This window comes from Heptranchias perlo, chromosome 23 (genome assembly GCF_035084215.1).
Source record: "Heptranchias perlo isolate sHepPer1 chromosome 23, sHepPer1.hap1, whole genome shotgun sequence".
Taxonomy (NCBI): domain Eukaryota; kingdom Metazoa; phylum Chordata; class Chondrichthyes; order Hexanchiformes; family Hexanchidae; genus Heptranchias; species Heptranchias perlo.
Genome location: NC_090347.1, coordinates 21,081,540 through 21,102,446, shown reverse-complemented (window position 1 = coordinate 21,102,446; position 20,907 = coordinate 21,081,540). Strand labels below are relative to the sequence as shown.

Sequence of the window (20,907 nt, the reverse complement as noted above, 5' to 3'; positions counted from 1 at the left end):
CTGACTCAGATGTTGTGCTCCTGCTAATCACCCCACCCAACATCCTAGCCAAGAACTGACAATACTAATTATATGTGGCTTGTACTTAAATAATTGGGTGTGAGACAAATCTAGGTACTAAATCTAGAAAGACAGGTTTGTGAAGCAAATACATTAACCTTTTCAGTACTTTACTTGAGTGTCCTTTGCAGCATTCAAAGGTACTGTACACAAATGCCTTCTGTTATACCTTTAGGAGAAAATTTATAAAGTTAAATTCCAGAAATATATTGAATCATTGGAAAATAATTCTCTTAATGAAAAAAAAAAATATTTTGGTATAGAATTACTGCTTTGGCTGTGATGATCTCAGTTTAGATCCCAGTGAATTTAAGTAAAGAACGGAAAGAGTGCCAAGCTGAGCAGTGTTACAGCAGCCAAGATCTGAATTTAAATTTCTGAGTAGTGTAATAATACTGAGTAGTATGTCACTGAGCTCGGAATTGAAGGGAATGTAGAAAGTGGTATTTTTTATGTCCGTCCTGGTCACCTCATGAAATAGTTTTAGTTGGGAGATACTCCCATGACATTTTTATATAATAGCGAGAGCTCCATGGAGAATCCACAGAGTGAGTGCTGGATAGGAGGCAACTTAGCCAGGAAAATATCTGGCTGCTACTGAATCCTTTTGGCTCAGGTGTCTCCCATCAGCAGGACACGTAACTGCAGTTACGTGTCCTGCTGATGCTTGCTGTCCAGGCTCACATGATGATACCAGGAATGAGAAACTATAATTATAAGGAAAGATCTGAGATTCTGGCACTGTTTCAAATTGGAGTGGGAGGACATTTAAGAGGTTTTTAAAAATATGAAGGGTTTTGATAATGAACAGGGAAACACTATTTCCTCTAGTTGGGAGTCAGTGACGAGGTGTCATCAATTTAAAACTATCACTAAGCAAGTGAGGAGAGAGGGGGAGATATTTTTTATTTAGAGGGTTATTGGAGCATGGATGCTTTGCCATGGAGAGTGGTTGAGGGAGAGACCATTGCAATCTTTAAGGGAAATTTGAATAAATACTTGAAGCAGAGGAAGAATGGGAGAAGAGGTGAGCAATGGGATTAGTTTTGGGTTGCTCTAGCAAAGAGCTGGCACTGACACAATGAGCCAAATGGCATCCTTTTATGCTGTAATCTTCTATGGTTTCAATAAAGAATTTTGCTCTCTACCCTGTAACTGGCATCAGCTGAGCAGCTACCTACTTATAGTTGGGGGTCCAAGGTGTTGGATCTCAAAGAATAGTTCCTCCTGTGAGAGAGGAGGTTTTCTAAACCCATTTTGACTTTAAATAGTTGGAGAGTGTTATATATTTAAAAAATTTTTCTTTTGAACTTTGTTGTTACGGAAATGAATATGGAAACCTGCAAAATAAATTGCAGCCAATCTGCATAATATCTGACCTTGACATGTTTTGAAATTTCATTATTGTACTGTCAATCTAGGTAACAAAAAAACCCAATCATCTTACAAATATATAAATAGATAAATCAGAAATGTCATCAGACTTGCCAATTCTCATGAAATTGGGCAAGTTGATATCCTTTATTCTATAGACATTGCAACCTTATGCCTACCTTCCCAAACCACTTATATTGCTAACTCCTGAGAGAAATGAAGTAAACCCAGTGATCAAATTTCAGGAAGAATGCTGGGAAATTCCTCCCCAACTCCTTCAGGCAAACAACCTCCAGGAGACAAAGTTACCTATGATGCATCACACCTCCCCCTCCCCACATGTTCCAATTTTCTTAGGAATGTAGGATTATCCAGGATAGAAAATGACCCTCTCCATCCATTGGCATGTCACAGATTTCTCACTTTGCTTTATCTGACACTCTTTAATAGCCCTGCCTGGCAAATATTTATCCATCACCCTCTTAAAATATATAGCCTCCACTGCTTCTGAGGTAGGCTAGTCTACATGTTTACCACCTCTATGTGAAGAGGGGTAATTAAAAGCTTAGTCAAAAGACAGGTTTTAAGGAAGGTCTTAATGGAGGAGGGAGAGGTGGAAAGCCATGTTAGTTACTATTTATCATATTATGTTTCTTCTGATTTCACCATTCTTCCTTTCGGGATGATTTGTTTTATTTCCCCAACTCCCAGTGGATCTATATTTTGCTGTCCTTCACTTTTTATAAACTGGCACCAGATTTGTCTTTCCAGGCTCATGAAACAACGTCTTTATATTTAGTGATTGTCCTTAAGATACCCTTTAGGATGTGATCAATTTCATTTGGCATTTCCTTTTGAGTCCAACAGGGTTGGGTGTCTTGCTCTCCTTTGCGATCTTATTCTATCTTCTTTGTGAGTAATTTCTATATCTATCATCTCTTCCTCTTGCCCTTTAAGTGCAACGTTGTATGGGGGAAAATCATCTTCGGATTCATTTGTAAATACTGACACAAATAAATCATTTAAGGACATCTGCTGTTCCTTGATTATTAGTTGTCACGTCCCCTTGGGAACCCTCCTTTGTCACCTGTTTTCCCCAAGTATATTCATAGAATTTTTTTTTGTAATCGAATTCTCATTATCTCTTTTCATTATCTCTTACCTGTAGTTTTATACTTAATGGAAGTTTTTTTTAATCCCTTACTTCCCCTGTTGCCCACATTGCTTTCCTACCTCCTTTATTCTGCTTTTTACCTAATCGAATATGTTTTTCTACAGTTCCCTAATTATCTAAGTAGCCTGTGGGCACATTTGAATAGCAGTTTGAAGGTACAAGAGTTTCAGTCCTTGCTTGGCCCAACAATCCCCGGCCTAAGGTGGGCGAGTATCATTTACCATTGGCTGAGTTGTGAGGTGGAATTGTGAAGGGGGAGATAGGAAGGAAACAACTTATACTGTCCACGTTGCCCTGTTAGAATTGCACCTAGTGCTGACTGATAATGAAGCAGCATTGATAATGATGGTGGTGGAAAAGTGGAAATAATAGTCTCATCAAATTAAAGAGGTGTCATGGTGTCATTAAACAGGTTCGAGAAGAGGAAGGCAAATCCCCCACTGCACACTCAGAACAGCTCTCCATTGCTGCAGTGCCCCGTACTGCATGTCCAGCGGCAAAGTCTTATATCATCACCGGAGGTCTGGGAGGTTTTGGTTTGGAGCTGGCAAACTGGCTAATTGAGAGAGGTGCTCAGAAACTGGTGTTGACATCGCGATCTGGAATACGCAATGGTAAGTTATAAAACTTGTTGCTGATTGTATCGTACTATGCATAATATAGTTGCCATGTTTGCCTACATAAGTCACAGTGACTTCCAAGTAGTTCATTGTGTGTGGAATTCTGTTATTTTTAAGAAACATGACAAGATGCCATACAAATGCAAGTCTGTCTGTGAGTGTGAGTGTACTGATGTCATGCACCTTTTTTTTTAACATTTTATAACCCTGACAATTGGCTAAAAACAACTCAGCTGTTAAATCTTTTTGTAGCTTTATAAAGATCCAATTTAGCAAAAGTAAAACCCTACCTTCATGCTGTATTTTTGAAAATATCTGTTTATTTAGACCAATGTTAACCACTCAGTGTAAATTATTGTAATGTTCCAGGAATTCTAATTGTGACTTCAGTTTTCTATTGGGCAGGAGGAAATCTGCATTGAGTGTTGATCTTTGCAACCTAAAGCACACAAACAATTGCCATAATCTGTGATGCCTGAACATCTTAGATTAATGATATACATTATGTTTCACAATGTGTTGACTACTTGTCCTGCATTGTAACTGTGTAAAGTTTCATCCGCCAGTGGACACACAAAATTTGTAGTCGATAATGGCAAATTGTATTTTGGTACTCATCCATGTATTCATCTAAACGGGAACTTTAAACTCTCATAAGCTCTGTTACCCAAGAACTTTTGGGAAATAGTTTAAATTTGACTTTACTGCAATTATTAGCAGTCGTTGAATTGAGTTTATTTAATGTCTGCACTACTTCTGACAGATTGATTGTAACTGAATGATATTTCCTGCTCGGTTACAGGGTACCAGGCTAAGCAGGTACATGATTGGAGGGAAATGGGTTTCGAAATCCTCATTTCCACCAGTGATATTTGTTCTTTAGAGGGTACGCAGCATCTCATTGCAGAGGCCACTGGTCTTGGCCCTGTGGGTGGCATCTTCCATCTGGCTATGGTGAGTTCAGAATACAATGTTGTGCTGATATATGTTAAAACAGGTTATTATTAGACCCTGGATTAAGTTAGTAAAAATTACTTCTAGGAATTAAATCCCGTTGGACACAACGGGCCTGAGTTTATATTTATTTTTTCTTTTGGCCACAGATGATGCTTGTGCTGGCTTTTTCACGCACTGCGTTATAAAACTGAGTAGTTAATCACATTTCTATTTACCACCTTTTGCTACTGTGGATGTGAATATTAGCACCACTGTGGTGATCCAAAGTGAGTATGTTGGATGTGAAGGTGCTTCCTGTGTGATTTCCACTTTCAGCTGGACTTATCTGTGATGGAGAAAAAAAAATTCCAAAAATAAAATCCAGTTCCATCATGTCTTGCCACCCCAAAAAATGTTTTTAAAAGCATTTTACAAATTTTTCCATTCACCAAAGGTTAGCAACTTACTTTATTTCATGATTGAGGTACCTATTCCTGTCAAGAGTAGTGCTAAATATCCCTGCTGCAAATTGTCCTAGATACTACAATCTAGTTTAGAATATAAAAATGTAACTACTGTACCTGTGAGGAACGTGACCACTCTGCATAGATACAGGACAAGTCCTACTTAGGAAAAACATCAAGTGATGTGTTAGAATGCTGCTCTTCCAAAATTCCAATACCTGCATTTGAATTCAGCTTAGATAGATTAGGTTCTGTAATCTCTGGTGAAGACTAGATTGTTCCTTGAGTTAGCACACTGCCCTGTTATCCCAAGGGACCTGCCTTCAAATTTGCTGGAATTTCATTTATGTACTTTTCTACAGGTTTTAAAAGATGGCTTGTTTGAGAACCAGACACCTGACCTCTTCAAGGCCGTTATTCAGCCCAAGTACAATGGCACAATTCACTTGGACAGGCAAGTAAACAGTCTAGATCTTTAGAAACAGTTCAAATTATTACAGCAGTTTTTTAAAAAAAAAATCAGTTTAGCTACATTACTGAAATCAAGTTTGAGTTCCCTTCTGAACATTTGATTGCTTCATTTAGTCCAATTGGCCCATGAAGATCATGTGAGCCAGATATTACTGTTCCACCAATTTGATTGGTTGGTGGAAATAATGTGACCTAATGCTCATGAGTTCTGAGATCATGAAAGAATCAATGTGACCCCTAGGGATGCATACTCACTAGATTTCATTTTTTTTTCTAAAATATTGAAGGTATCTCTTCCCAGTCCTGCTGCTCCCTCAATTTCACCAGGCTTGGGCCACAAGTTTGCCCCCTGGGGTAGCTAGTCTCACATTCCCTGGCCTCCATAGTCTATAGAACTTGTCTCAAGCCAGCCAATACAAGTTGCCAAGGGATAAACACTCTACTCCTATCACACCCTGCTTTCCTCGGGGTGCCCCAGGTCCTAGAACTCTGGAGCAACAAGAGCTGAGATTACCCAATGCTCAAGCAGGTGCTGAGCAGTCCCCAGGCCCCACAAGTAATACTGTGGGAGATCCAGCAGTTTAAACGGTGTCAGCTTGATTTAGATGCTGGTAGTCCTTTGAGAGAGAAGGTTGTGGTTCCATCCTCACATCAGGTCTTGAGCAAATGACCTAGACTGACATTCTGGTGCAATACTGAGGCAGTGCTGAACTGTTGAAGATTCAGTTCAAACTATCCATCATTTTGATGTCTGGTAGATATTAAAGGGGAATGTTCTCTCCTGGGCAGAAAGCCAGTGGGACACATGCCCGGGAGCTGCACTGGGAGTACTGGTCCATTTAAAGGGCCAGGCCTCATTAATATTCCACTGGCCAGCTGCCCCCCCTAAACGGGCGTCCAAAAGCAGCTTGACTACTTTCGGGAGCCTGGGGTAGCAGCGGCCCAAATGGTCTTTGTGGGGCTCCTCCTGAGGACTTTCTTCCTTTACAAAAAAAAAAGTTTTTCAACTAGCGGTGTGTTCTTTTCTGGAGAAATGATTTAAAAACATAAGAAATAGGAGCAGGAGTAGGCCATATGGCCCCTCGAGCCTGCTCTGCCATTCAATAAGATCATGGCTGATCTTTGAACTCAACTCCACTTCCCTACCCTATCCCCATTTACATTTTTCCGAATCGGGAGCATTTTTACAGTTGAGCTTTGGTGGTCCATAGGATCTATTTGCTTTGTTTACTTTGCTAGTAACATGTTTATTAACCTTTTGAAGTACCAGAATTGAATATGTCAATGAAAATATACTTTTGCCAAGTCAGAATTATCAGGCTTAAAATATGTCTGGTTTATTAACTGTAAGCTCTTGAATTTGGCCTACTAGAGGTGATGAGTACAAGCCTTTTAGATCAGGTTTGGGAGTCATCCAACTATTGTGAGTACCACAATAACTTGTTTGTCCTCACATTCAGCCATTCCCTAGAGTTAATTTTTTTTTGATTTAAAGATTTTATCACACCAAAAAAAAGTAATATACAAGCGTTTAAGTCAAAAAGATACAATAACAGCAGTATCATGTAATAGGAACAGGAGTAGGCCATTCAGCCCCTCGTGCCTGCTCCGCCATTTGATAAGATTATGGCTGATCTGTGATCTAACTCCATATACCTGCTGTTGGCCCACATCCCTTAATACCTTTGGTTGCCAAAAAGCTATCTATCTCAGATTTAAATTTAGCAATTGAGCTAGTATCAATTGCCGTTTGCGGAAGAGAGTTCCAAACTTCTACAACCCTTTGTGTGTAGAAATGTTTTCTAATCTCGCTCCTGAAAGGTCTGGCTCTAATTTTTAGACTGTGCCCCCTACTCCTAAAATCCCCAACCAGCGGAAATAGTTTCTCTCTATCCACCCTATCTGTTCCCCTTAATATCTTATAAACTTTGATCAGATCACCCCTTAACCTTCTAAACTCTAGAGAATACAACCCCAATTTGTGTAATCTCTCCTCGTAACTTAACCCTTGAAGTCCGGGTATCATTCTAGTAAACCTACGCTGCACTCCCTCCAAGGCCAATATGTCCTTCCGAAGGTGCGGTGCCCAGAACTGCTCACAGTACTCCAGGTGTGGTCTAACCAGGGTTTTGTATAGCTGCAGCATAACTTCTGCCCCCTTGTACTCTAGTCCTCTAGATATAAAGGCCAACATTCCATTTGCCTTCTTGATTATTTTCTGCACCTGTTCATGACACTTCAATGATCTATGTACCTGAACCCCTAAGTCCCTTTGGACATCCACTGTTTTTAACTTTTTACCATTTAGAAAGTACCCTGTTTTATCCTTTTTTGATCCAAAGTGGATGACCTCACATTTGTCTACATTGAATTCCATTTGCCACAGTTTTGCCCATTCACCTAATCTATCAATAATGTTATGTATCAATGAATTTGAAAACTTCAGAAAAGCCTAATCATTCCTAAACCCATTGTTCGTGCAGTGGTATTTACTATAATCAACATTAGAAATAAACAATCCTTCTTCGAGATACTATTGTATGATTTAAACGTACAAAGAGCATTTAGTGTGTCATGATTAACATGCATGTTACCAATGTTCTGTACTATTTTTAGTGCGTGATTTATACTTTACTAAATTTGATCTTCATACAAGTTTAATGCAGCCAGTAAGTTTTTGTTAAAATTTTCTTCTTTAGGGTCAGTAGGGAGAAATGTCCAGCACTGGATTATTTTGTTGTGTTCTCATCTGTGAGCTGTGGCTATGGTGTTGCTGGCCAAAGTAACTATGGTTTTGCCAATTCTGCCATGGAACGTATCTGTGAGCAGAGATGCCGTGATGGACTGGCAGGTACGTGGTATAGAACAGAAGCAAATCAGTCCATCTTTTCTTTCAGAAATTTTCCTAAATCTATAAGAAATTGAAGTTAATTGGTTTAAAACTAGTGCCCTGCCTGATGTATTAAATATGTATGTTTTTCTTTCATGACGGATAATGTGCAATCTCCCCTCCTATACTCACTCACCGCCCCCCCCCCCCAAAAAAAAATCCTGACTATTTTGACTCTTTTCCATTTAAGTTTCAGTAATTCCTATTGCATTATTTATGCTTTTGAAAATAGCACTTTTCTTTCAAACTTTGACATCCAGTCATTATCGGAGAGAGCAGAATATCAACCGGTTTAATGTGAGGCCATGTTAAATCGTGAAAGAATAGTGTCCTAATTCACGTGCTATCCAGTTTGCACAGCCTGCGGGAGGCCTTGGGGGTGAATATCCTCACTGTTTGTTGTATTAGCGGTATATAAATGGGGCAAGAAAATTGAGCAGAAGGCAAAACTAAATGGAGGAGAGCATAACAATGAAATAGACTCCAAGGACTCCTCAGTGACTGCTGCAAGGCTCATCAGAGCACACCTCATCACTTAAGTCTTCTGTGCATTACAGTCTACCTTTGACACCACCGCCTTATCTCCTTCTCGCCTACTTTCCAGGAAAGGGAAATTCCCTCAATCCACTACACATCCAACAACATGACAACATATCACCCCTCTTTGCCCCTATCGGAGTGTGCCAATAATCATCATTTGAGTGAATAAGTCAATGGCAAATAAGTGCACCCTTTCTTGTAATCAAAAGAAAATACTGGCAATCTGAAATAAAAACTGAAAGTACTGGAAATACACAGCAAATGCTCCAACATTTGTAAATTGAGAGGCTAATGTTTCAGGGTTTAGCTCCTCATTAGAACTTGAACAAAAGAGATGAGGAAGGAAGAGAAATAATGAGTTAAATACCCAAACGAGTTTTGGGCATTCAACTTTAAAGTAATGAAAACTGATAGTTAATTTATAGAAATCACCTTGGCGCGACAATTGAAAAGCATAAAAGAACAAAAGGTTGTGAAAATATCTAAGGATGTTTGAACATATTTCTGTAATTTACAAAGATTATCTTCAATCTGTATCATAGGCCTAGCCATTCAGTGGGGTAGCATTGGAGATGCGGGTGTTGTCTTCGAAACCATGGGTGATAACGACATTGTAATTGGTGGAACTTTGCCTCAGAAGATGTACTCCTGTTTCGAGGTTCTGGACCAGTTCCTGAACCAGTCTCATCCAGTTATGTGCAGTTTCGTCCTTGCTCAGAAGACAGCAATTAAAAAGACTGATGACAGTGGCCAGAAGGACCTCGTCAAGGCTGTTGCCAACATACTTGGTAAGCCTTATTGATACAAGTTATATTGTAGGATGTTTTGCATGAATGACCATCCTCTATTGCTCCTATGAGAGTGAACATTGATGATTCTAGGTTTTGTATAATAGTGTAGGACCTGTTGCTATTGGTCCAATATTAAGTGGATAGTTTTAATACCACATAGTTTAAAAATAAATACTTACACCAAGTTAATGTAGTTCTGTTACTTTGCGAAGCAATCTGTGTCTATCCATGTCATAACTGGTTTGCTTACACAACAAAAGAGCTGATTAAAATGGTTTCCAAAATTAAGGATTGGAGCAGTTACCTGCAGAACTCATTAAGTGTGCCAACAATACAGCAAACTCGTTGCTACTATTTGAATACTGAACAAAGTTACAAATCAAGAATTAGTTAGCAATAGTAAGCTGTTTTATATTTAGCATGTAAGAGATAACTTGATTATATGTCTTCATGATTTAATTTTGTTCAAAAATTCTAAAATAAATATGTGTAACATTTTCTTGTATTTCTTTTTGTCAATTTACAATTAAAACATTTGTAAATTGAGTCAGTACAAAACATTTGCAATGGTTTCCCACGAAGTGTGATCCAACAAGAAGCAATATTTTAAACGTGTTCTCGCCAGTTTCTCCCCATCAATTTTCTCCCCTCTTCAGGTGTCAAAGACATTGGCGGTAAAATGCAACTTTGACATGGGCACAGAACGGGTGGTAGCAGATCGGCTGCCCGTTATACACCCTGCCCGATTTTTCTTTTCATTGACTTCAGGGGAAATCAGGCAGGGTCTATATCTGGTGGCTGATGGTGGTATGTTGGCCTTTATTACAAAAGAATTTGAGTACAGGAGTAAAGATGTCTTACTGCAATTATATAGGGCCTTGGTGAGACCGCACCTGGAGTATTATGTACAATTTTGGTCTCCTTACTTAAGAAAGGATATACTTGCCATAGAGGGAGTGCAACGAAGGTTCACCAGACTGATTATTGGGATGGTGGGATTGTTATGAGAAGAGATTGAGTAGACTAGGCCTGTATTCTCTAGACTTTAGAAGAATGAGAGGTGATCTCGTTGAAACATACAAAATTCTTACACGGCTCGACAGGGTAGATGCATGGAGGATGTTTCCCCTGGCTGGGGAGTCTAGAACGAGGGTCACAGTCTCAGAATAACACTGGGTATTTAGGACTGAGATGAGGAGAAATTTCTTCACTCAGAGGGTGGTGAATCTTTGGAATTCTCTACCCCAGAGAGGTGTGGAGACTCATTGAGTACATTCAAAACAGAGATCGATAGATTTCTAGATATTAAAGGCATCAAGGGATATGGGGATAGTGCAGGAAAATGGTGTTGAGGTAGAAGATCAGCCATGATCTTGTTGAATGGCAGAGCAGGCTCGAGGGGCTGGATGGCCTACTCCTGCTGTTCTTATGATCCGCTGTCGCCCGTTTGATGCCCAGCCGAATTTTGTTGGAATATGGTTCCACGAGCACCAGTTGTGCTCTACAGCCATTACTCATGTATAAGCCTTTACAGTGAGTCTTGGCAGGGCATTGAACTCGGGGTGGGGGGGTGGGAAATCACAGCCAAACTCCATCATTTCCTCATCCAAACATATGCATTTCTGGAAGGGTCTTTGGTTTGTGATTAGGAGTGGCAATCCTGGCTGTTGTTCCTTCCCTAAACCAGTGATGCTGAGACCAGTTGTAGTGCCCCTGTTCTACAGCAGCCCAACTAACAGCACCGACTGGGGACCGAACTGGGAACCTTCCTGATTTGTGCAGCTCAGGTACTCATTAGATAAACCCACTGACACATCAGGAGATTCTAACGGGAATCTGTGAATGTAAATGGTATATATAAACAGAAAGACTTATAACAGGACATTCTACTCATAAGGATAAACTACATTGAGCATACACTGCTGGTGATCCCATGCATGTTATCTAACACTGCTGGTGATCCCATGCTTGATAAACTATGTGTTACCTGAGGACTTTGATTTTTAGCAACAAGCTTCAATGGCAGTAAGCATTTGGAGCAGAGTCTTGGGAAGTTACCATGGAAATTCTGATCAGCTGATCGGACATTTGCTATTAACATATAATGACTATATCTCTATGTCTCCAGTTTTTTTTTAAAAATGAATTTTCAGACATTATGTATATGCAGTTGTCTGGCATGACCTGTTAGGCTAAGATTCTGTCCTTCCTATCCCCTAAGGTGCGCAAGACATCAATAGTTTGAACCCAGATTCAACTCTTGCCGACCTAGGCCTTGATTCGCTGATGGGAGTGGAAGTACGACAAACACTTGAGAGGGACTATGATATCATCATGACAATGAGAGAAATCCGCCAACTCACCATCAATAAATTACGTGAACACACGAATAAATCTGGCAGTACAGGAGGTAAGGAATTTAAATTATTGAGAAATGATACACTAATACCTCGATTTTGCAGTCCTGGAAAACTGTGACTATGTACACCTATGGTGTGGGTGCACCTGTATAGCATGGGTGTTGCCAAAATTTGCTATATAACGCCCAGCCTCTAATTTTGAACAGTTCTACAGGCACAGAAAAGACTTGGCCAGTAGCACACATGGCTGGGAAATGCAAAATCAGACAACACAACAACTCTTAAAGGACCAAAAGCAAAATACTCCAGATGCTGGAAATCTGAAATAAAAACAGAAAATGCTGGAAAAACTCAGCAAATGAGGCAGCATCTGTGGAAAAAGAAACCGAGTTAACATTTCAGGCCAAAGACCTTTCATCAGAACTGGAAGGTGTTAAAGAGTTTAAGTTTTTAAGCAAGTACAGAGTCAGGGATGGGGGGAGGGAGGGGAGGAACGAACAAAAGGGAAGGTCAGTGATAGGGTAGAGGGCTGGAGTGATTAAATGACAAAAGGGATGATGGTGCAAGACAAGGAAGGTGGTAAGGGGACAAGTTAAGAAACAAAAGATTGGTCAAGAGTAGCTGCCAATGGCAATAGCAGAACCATATCTGCCTTTGCCCCATATCCCATGATGTCCTTGTTGAACAAAAATCTGTCGCTCTCAGTCTTCAAAATTTCACTTGACCCAGCATCCGCAGCGTTTTGTGGGAGAGTGTTCCAGATCTCCACTACCCTTTGTGTGAAAAAATGCTTCCTGATTTCACTGCTCACTGGCCTAGAAGGAAAGGTGAGTGTACTCTTGTCTTTTGTACATATTTCTTGTAGGCCCATCAAAGCATGGCACAAACCTAAGTTAGGAACTGCCTCGGCGTCTGGGAGGTAGCATTGTGAAAAATCATTGCTCTTTTTCATATATTCTTTCATTGTCCCTCTCCCGCGTAGCACACTTTTCTTGAAGGTGAAGTTGAGGAACAGTAAATAGATTAATCTAGGCCAAGGTGCTCTTCTGCTGTTGTTTACAGAGGATAGGTGCACATTTACTCATGCATTGTTCAATTAACTGCAGTGTTAGAAATATGAAACCGTAAGGTGGCAAACATAAGACGATGTGTTCAAAAATGAAATATTCCTTGGCACTTGGATACTAAAACAACAAATGCTATGACTAACATTTTAGTTTCATGTAAATGAGCACTACCTGTCTTTGAGAATTTTATTCCTGCATATTATTTTATTAAAATATTTACTGTTCATCGCTATCATAAATATTCATTTATAACCACTTTAACTGGTTGCATTTGTTACAGGTTTTTCTTTCAGAAAAGTGCAGTAATGTTAGACATTAAGTAACAATGTAAATGCATACCCCTCACTCTGGAAAAGTAATATACTCTTATCTTTTGTACAGAATCCAAACCCTCACCTCTGACACCGATAGACTCACAGCTGAAAGATCTGGATCTCAATGTTCTACTTGTCAATCCTGAAGGGCCTACCATCACCCAGCTGAATAACACAGAGAGTAATGAGCGACCTCTCTTCTTAGTCCACCCAATTGAGGGGTCGGTTGAAGCCTTCAAGGCACTTGCGTCCAAAGTCAGCATTCCCTGCTATGGTCTACAATGTACACAAGGTACAGAACTGGGCAAGCCATTGTCTAAATGTTTTCCATCACAATCAGCTTGAGAACTCTTGGGAACCATTCAACTGAATGCAGCTCACTCAAAAATGCTCACATTCTAGCTAGAGTTTCGGCAGCTTTAGCTACAGAAAGATATATTATTTTTGTTGTGATCACTTCACTTGAACACTGTACTAATTTTAAAAACACAAATTGCCAAAATATCGGCATATGAAAATGGGCTTAAGACCAACCCAACATCAGTAAACACGGGCCTAGATTTTCCACTTTACAAAAATTAGGGCACATACTTGCATAGTCTTGGCATGTTACAATCCTCTGCTGGAGAGGCGGACTGTAATGGGTGCTGAAATACTGTAGCATGCCCACCGCAGTATCGCCTTGCCAACAACCACAGTGCAACTAGCATAAGTTTTGAATTTAATAAAATTTGGTGTATAGGCTTTTGTGTCATTTAGACTTTTAATTGCCCATAGCAACACTAGACACTAGGGACAAACAGGTGTCTCTGCGTATCCAGGATTGCACAGATGTAAAGGATGATGTATTTCCCTTATTTGCATAATATTACAATACGGCACCCATATATGGGTTGCTGTTTTGAAGGGGGCCAGCAAGAAATTCAGTGGGCAGGAAAGCAACAGAGTGTGTCCCCATCAAATTCTCCAGCTCAGTTCCACAGAGGGAGAGCAAAGGATCGTTTCAGAGAGTCGGGCACTTTGCTGACAATATATGTGTAAAATAAATTGAGTTTAAAAACCGTGGATTATTACGTCGCACTAACTTTGTCTGTTTTCGGTGCAGCTGCCCCTCTGGATAGTATTCAGAACCTGGCTTCCTATTACCTTGGCTGTATTAAACAGGTCCAGCCTGAGGGTCCCTACAGAATTGCTGGTTACTCCTTCGGTGCCTGTGTGGCATTTGAAATTTGCACACAGCTGCAAGCACAGGCCAACATTCCACGTCCTGTTGAGTGCCTGATCCTACTTGATGGCTCCCACTCGTATGTGGCTGCCTACACCCAGGTATCAAACTATCTAAGTTATTTTAATAAACTACAATGAATCTCTTTTACATCACCTAATTGTTTTCTATCAAATAGTTTGCAGGTCACTTAATGCAGGTCACTTGATTGGTGGATCTATTCTTTCCCTTCCCTATCCCTTTCATTTGTTTTTCCAGCCTTACTGAAATGCCTACTCATCTTTTGGTTTTCAGTTCTGATTAAGGGTACACACCTGAAATGTCACAACCTGTTTTTTTTTCTCTTTAGAAGCTGAATGACCCACTGGGTATTTCCAGCATTTGCAGTTTTTCCTTTTTATTCTCCAATGATGTACTGATAGGGTTAGACGAAGAGGGGTGGGAGGAGATTCGTGTGGAGCACAAACGCTGGCATAGACCAGTTGGGTCGAATGGCCTGTTTCTGTGCTGTAGACTTTGTGACTTTATGTATCTCTGTTCCTTTGTCCTATTGCTTACCCGTTATACACCCTGCCTGATTTCCCTTTCCATTGACTTCGATTGTAATTTGTTTTTTTGTTGGGCTTTGGGCCTTTATGTAAGGCAGCCTCACAATTGCAGAGGCTTCTACCTAATGTTAGTGGAACTGATTCTGTCGCTTTTCACGTTTCTACACATGTGCCTGCTTTCAGCCAATTTTAATGCACTGTTGGCTGTAATTATGGAAAGCAATAAGAAGGACTAACCCATTTTTACTGGGTAAAGGGGGCTGCATGGACAAGAACAAAAAATGCTTCCATAATAAACAAATTCTGTTCTTTTTCTTTGACCCCCCCCCCCACAAAATGATTTTTAAAATCTACTCTTAAACCGTGCTTATTTTACTGAGATCAACACTAATATTCTCTTTCCCTTGATTTCTAGAGTTACAAAGCAAAACTGACAACTGGAAATGATGCTGAAGCAGAAACCAAAGCAATGTGTGCATTTGTTGGGCAGTTCACAAATGCAGAACATAACAAGGTAAGGACTGGGCACGTTTAGTAAAAAATCACCTAGAGAATGAGATGAGTGAATCACCATGAGTCAGTCTGTGAGAGGCACGTACTGAAATTTTGTCACATCTATTCCAACATGTACGTGATTTATTTTAATTTCAGCGTAAACTCCCTTGGTAACCCCAGACAATTGTGGCTGAGAGTGAGATGCCCCTCTCCATACCCCCGTGGGCCTCCACTAAGTTTGTTCTTTTCTAGCAATGAAAGGTGAACGATTTCAACCTGAGGATGATGCACTGTCATTTTCCTGCCCCTCAATAGCTTGGTTATTGTTTTGCATCTTCTTTGATGGTAACTTGAAGGCATAGCAGGTCAAATCTGCCTCCATCTAGTGCTGTACATTGCTGCTGCAATGTACTGTGCCACCACATTCCCAATATTTAGGGAGTGAATTTCCTGAGGGCTTCTCCCGCTCATCAGCGGAAGAGCAGTGGAAACCCCAGGAAAATTGTGTAAACACTGTTTTCTGGGGTTTCCATGGCTCTTCTGCTGAAGTTACGATGGGCGAGCGGGAGAACCCCTACGGAAATTTAACCCCATAGTCTTTAAAACTATATCCTTACCAATCGACCTAACTGATTTATGTTTTGTCAGTGGTAACGGAGACTCTTGAAAGTGCAAATGAAAGGGAAGTTTGACATTGTTGAAATTTGATTATTACAAATGAAATGAAGATGAGATGTTTAAATTTTACTTCATTAAAACCAAATCTAGTTGTGTTAAACATGTCAGTAAACCAGGCTGTGCAACTATTAGTGTAAAATATTAAAGTCCGTCAGCTGTTACATATCCATCTCTATCTACAACATAAACAAATCTTCCCTTTTCTAAATATCTCCTAGAATTTTTTTAACCAGGACGTAAAACCTGTATTAGTGACTTTTTGTTTACTTGATTTCTTTGTTTGCAGTATTCTCTGAATAAACTGAGTAATTATGATCTTCTTAAATTTACTGTTGTGCAAAAATATTTCAGTCACAGTGCATTGGGATTTCTGTGAAACAGTCTGATGCTTTTTATGCAAAATTAGCCATTTCAGATTTTTTTTTCTTTCTGCAGCTCTTCGAGAAGTTGCTGCCATTGGCGAACTTGCAAGCAAGAGTCAAAGCAGTTGTTGATATGATAACCACAAACCTTAAAAGCATCAACCATAACACGCTTAGTTTTGCTGCTACCGCTTTCTACTACAAACTTAAAGCGGCAGACGAGTATATCCCTGCAACTAAATTCGGTGGAAACATCACACTGCTGCGAGCAAAGACCACCCACAAACTTCAAGAGGGTCTGGGTGGAGATTACCAACTCTCTGAGGTGGGCTGTTGTTTTTTTTCTTCTTTAGATATATGCACTTTATTCTTCTCGTGTTGAATTGCTCCTTTTATTGGTTTGTAAAGACTTGGCAAGATTCTTACATCAGCTTCTGGTTTCAAATGCATTTGTTACACTTATCTTGTTGGCATGAGTGATGAATACTAAATAAAACTCCCTTGTCAGCTGGGCTAATCCTGCTGGACGCATTGAATGCACTGCTTTTCCTCTGAATACGCATGTACGTACTGCGTTATCATGTGTGAAGTACTTGTCGTTTCATTTCCCACACCAACCATCTTATGTGCCCTCTCAAACTGCCCTTTCCCACACCAGCCATCTTTTTTGTGGGCTTTCTCAGACTGCTCTTTCCCATAGCAGCTATCCTGTGGACTCTCTTAGACTGCCAAGTTATGTTGTGGGGTGGGGTCTCAAATCCACTAAAAGCTGGAAATAAACTGTCCAAAGTTTTTTTTTCTTTACCTCATCACTGGAGGGGAAGGGACAGTGAGGTAGCCCACTGCACTACCCTGAGCCCTACATAAGCCTTTTAAGGATGTGCTATTCCAAACATCCCTGAAAGTCTAAATGCTGATGTCAACTACCATTCTTCTGATTCTGAATGCAAGATTTTTAAGTCCTTTGCAGTTAAATCTCTTTACAGATGATCTTCTATACCCACATCCCAGAGATTAATAGTTGGCCAAGCCTCTGTAGAAGCATTGAGCTGTTGGTCCCTTGTGTAAAGTGTAATTTACAACTCCTGCCTTGTGAATGAACACTTCAGTTGATGATTATTCAAATGAAGTTATTCTGCTGCCAAAATTAAGTCCTGGTTTTCAGGGCCGGGGATACTAAAAAGATAGACCTTTTAGTAATATTTACCAACAAGAACTCAAAACAATCAATACATTTTACTGTATATTAGAACTGCTGTTAAGTCAGAAGATGACAAGGTGAAAAACCTATAACTGTAATATAATATGAATTCAAAATGTGTTTGACTAAGTTTCAGTCCTCAGCTTCATTTTATGACAATGGAGGGATGCATAAAAAGCACAAGCCTTTACTCACAATTACTTAATCTAATCCTACGGGTGCAATTTTAACCTAACGAAAATTGATTTTTACTCTCCATTGAAGTTAACAGAGAGTAATATCGGGCGGGGTGTAAAACTGCGTTGCATCTGATCCTGTCCGTTTCTTGACCGGCGGGTTAGGTTAAAATTACTTCTATAGAAAATTAGATGAATTTTGTTATTTTTCCATCTTATTCTTTCACCTCCAGGTTTGTGATGGGATGGTCTTCATTCATGTAATCGAAGGAGATCACTGGACATTCTTAAAGGGAGCATCAGTGGACTCAATTGTCAGCATCATCCACAACACTTTGGCAGAGCCACGGGTTGCTGCTCGGGAGGGCTGAACCAGAAGATTTATATGTTGTCCAATCAACCATGATTCCTGGCGTGTGCAATAGATTGTACAGCTATCGGGTCTTTTCACACAATGAATTTGTTGCAAAAACTGTAATTTCATGTGGCTTGGTTGTAGTTCAAAGCAGTAAATATAGTGCTTAATAGAGAAACTGGTACATAGCCAGACCAAAATGGGCAAACAAAAAAAACTGACTGACCTATTTCTGAGACATTCATTGTCTATGAAGAAATAGAAACTAATGATGTGCAGTTTTTAATTTGTCCCGTTGAATAGCTTGTAACGTGGAACCTAGAAATAGCATGATCCATTCCTCTGTTTTTTTCATGAAAGTAATGTTTATCATTTTTCTCCAAACTGTAAACTTTTTTTTTGTGTGTGGAATGAAATAAAGGTCAAGTCTGTTATTTTTAATGTGAAGTTTGGCATTGCAAAAAGGGTAAAAACCAATTACAACTGGAATGATCAGTAGTTAAGTGCCTGGCTCCAAATCAGAAGATACGGAGTTTGAGTCCCAGGAATCTCTTATCAGTTCAACTCACCTGCCTAGATTGGGTGAAGCTGCTGGATAGAACAACACCCAAAAATGAGGCTGTTCTTTGTGGTGAATGAAAAGCTGGCATCAATATCCCCATGCCATTCAAATCGCAGTGCCAGCAAATGGCAGTTGTGGCAAATCTTACAACTCAGACACTGCTGGCCTTGTAGGCCAAAGGGGAATTTTGCGGAGCAGGAAGTTGGGGGTGGGGTACATTGGCCGAAATGTTTTACTAAAACAAATGATGACACCTAAACACAATTGTAAAATACTGCCTGCACAGAGCAGAAATCTCCTATTTACACAGTGATAGCAGAAAACTTTTTTCCCCCCTCCCCTCTAGTAAGTATTATTTCCCCCCCAACTCATCAGATAATTAGCTGACGTATCTGGTGCACTCTCTGGATAATTCACAAATTCAGTCGAGCCCCCTTTGTCAAAACAAAGTCACACGAAGGGATCTCTAATTCAAAACAAGGGACCTAATGATGTGAGCATTTTACATGCAGTCAATTAACAACTTTGCATTTTTTCAAAGCTAGGATAATTCAGCAAAGCACCAGGTGTGTGTATATTGCATGTGTCTTTTTTTCCCCAGTAGAACTCAATTAAATTGTTGAAATGATCAATCTGAAGAAGTCGAACATAGAGATACTACATAAAGATCATTGTTTGAGATAATGCGCCAATTAATTTGTGATTGAGGAACGGACTTCCACACATTCGTGTAAGTGGGCCAATCCTGCTGTTTGATGTGTCATTAGCAAATGTATGTCATTGAATTCATTTCATGTATTTTGTGGCTTACCATATTTTCCTTGGTTTTGTAAAACAGCTACTCTGGGCTATATTCATGGCTTGTATTTAATGTTTTAATAAAAATCAATATCTGAAAATTGTTTAAAATCAATTTCTTAGAACAGAACAATAATTAAAGATTATGACTTTTTAGGAGTAATTTCAGTTGATTAGATATTTGAAAGTATTGCTTAGCTTTTTTAAAAATGTTTTGACAATGCAATAATTGTTTAAAATCAACCTAGATACTGAATAATTCATTGTCATTAAATCTGCTATTTCTCACGAGAATGTAATTAAATTTGACTAACTATAATAGCTTAATTGCTCTCTGCTGCTCTATCCAAGCTATTCTGATCACTATAGTTTGATCATTCAAGACAAATTGTTGTTATAATGTGTATTATTCTATACAAGACATTGCAATTTGTAGCATCAAACCTCAAATAAAACTTCAATTCACTGTAATTTAAATTAAGTGGTATACTCTGATTCTGATTTGTTACCAGTTTTTTCTTGAGTTTCTTCCTCTGATAAGATTTAATTTTATTTTGGTATGTTTTCTGGCCAGTACCACATGACAAATTTCTTGAACAGCCCTTTTTAAGTTACAATGTCATCTTAACTGCTTGATACATAACTGCTTCGTAACCGAACCCTGAGCATTTATTACCCTCACATGAGATAATCTGTTAAACAGGAAGGACCTAGTGAAATTCCTTGGAGATTTTGACTTAGTGTATTGTAATAGTGCCTTTCAACCATTTCATCCTCATAAACTTATAATAACAACTGCAACTTTTATCACTGTCAAAGAGCTTGGTAAGGTTACATTCAGTATTCTCAAGCGAAAGAGCAATTGAAAATATCTGACAGGCTACAAAAACTTAAAAATTAGATAAAAACTGAATTTAGGCTTCATGGCAGAGAGGGGAAGAAATCTTTCTTGCACTCAGCCTCATCAACCTATTCTTTATAAGCATGTTTATGATTTTGCACAACTAGTCCACTGAGGAAATCTTGTCCCAGAGACCGGTAGTTTATCAAAAAGAAACAATGAATGAAATCTGCCTGGCCAAGTGGATTATATCGTTGAGACAGCAGGGAGACACTCTGGCTGGTCTTTGGTCTGTTCCAGGAACACTTGTAATGCAGAGAAATGATCTTAGAAGAAATCATGCAGTAATTTGATACTTTGCATACTATCAGCAACACCTCAGCCCAAATCACAATGGAAGCACAATTCCACCTCAGATATGAGTGAATTTTGGCGAGCCTTGAGAAACATAGAAAATAGGAGCAGGAGTAGGCCATTCGGCCCTTCGAGCCTGCTCCGCCATTCAATATGATCATGGCTGATCCTCTATCTCAATACCATAATACCGCTCTCTCCCCATACCCCTTGATGCCTTTTGTGTCTAGAAATCTATCTATCTCCTTAAA

At 39.5% G+C, this 20,907-nt stretch overlaps 1 protein-coding gene across 1 annotated transcript in view; it reads left to right on the top strand.

The window, feature by feature from the left end:
* The window catches only part of fasn (fatty acid synthase), an 84,980-nt gene extending 65,042 nt beyond the window's left edge, over positions 1-19,938 (top strand). Inside the window, exons 33-43 of the mRNA XM_068004162.1 lie at positions 3,021-3,222; positions 4,031-4,182; positions 4,991-5,082; positions 7,799-7,950; positions 9,072-9,317; positions 11,542-11,730; positions 13,129-13,353; positions 14,167-14,387; positions 15,250-15,348; positions 16,443-16,694; positions 17,980-19,938. Coding sequence (XP_067860263.1) covers positions 3,021-3,222; positions 4,031-4,182; positions 4,991-5,082; positions 7,799-7,950; positions 9,072-9,317; positions 11,542-11,730; positions 13,129-13,353; positions 14,167-14,387; positions 15,250-15,348; positions 16,443-16,694; positions 17,980-18,117 — 1,968 coding nt within the window. The 3' untranslated portion in view covers positions 18,118-19,938. The remainder of the gene's footprint in view (positions 1-3,020; positions 3,223-4,030; positions 4,183-4,990; positions 5,083-7,798; positions 7,951-9,071; positions 9,318-11,541; positions 11,731-13,128; positions 13,354-14,166; positions 14,388-15,249; positions 15,349-16,442; positions 16,695-17,979) is intronic.
* Positions 19,939-20,907: the final 969 nt, after the last annotated feature.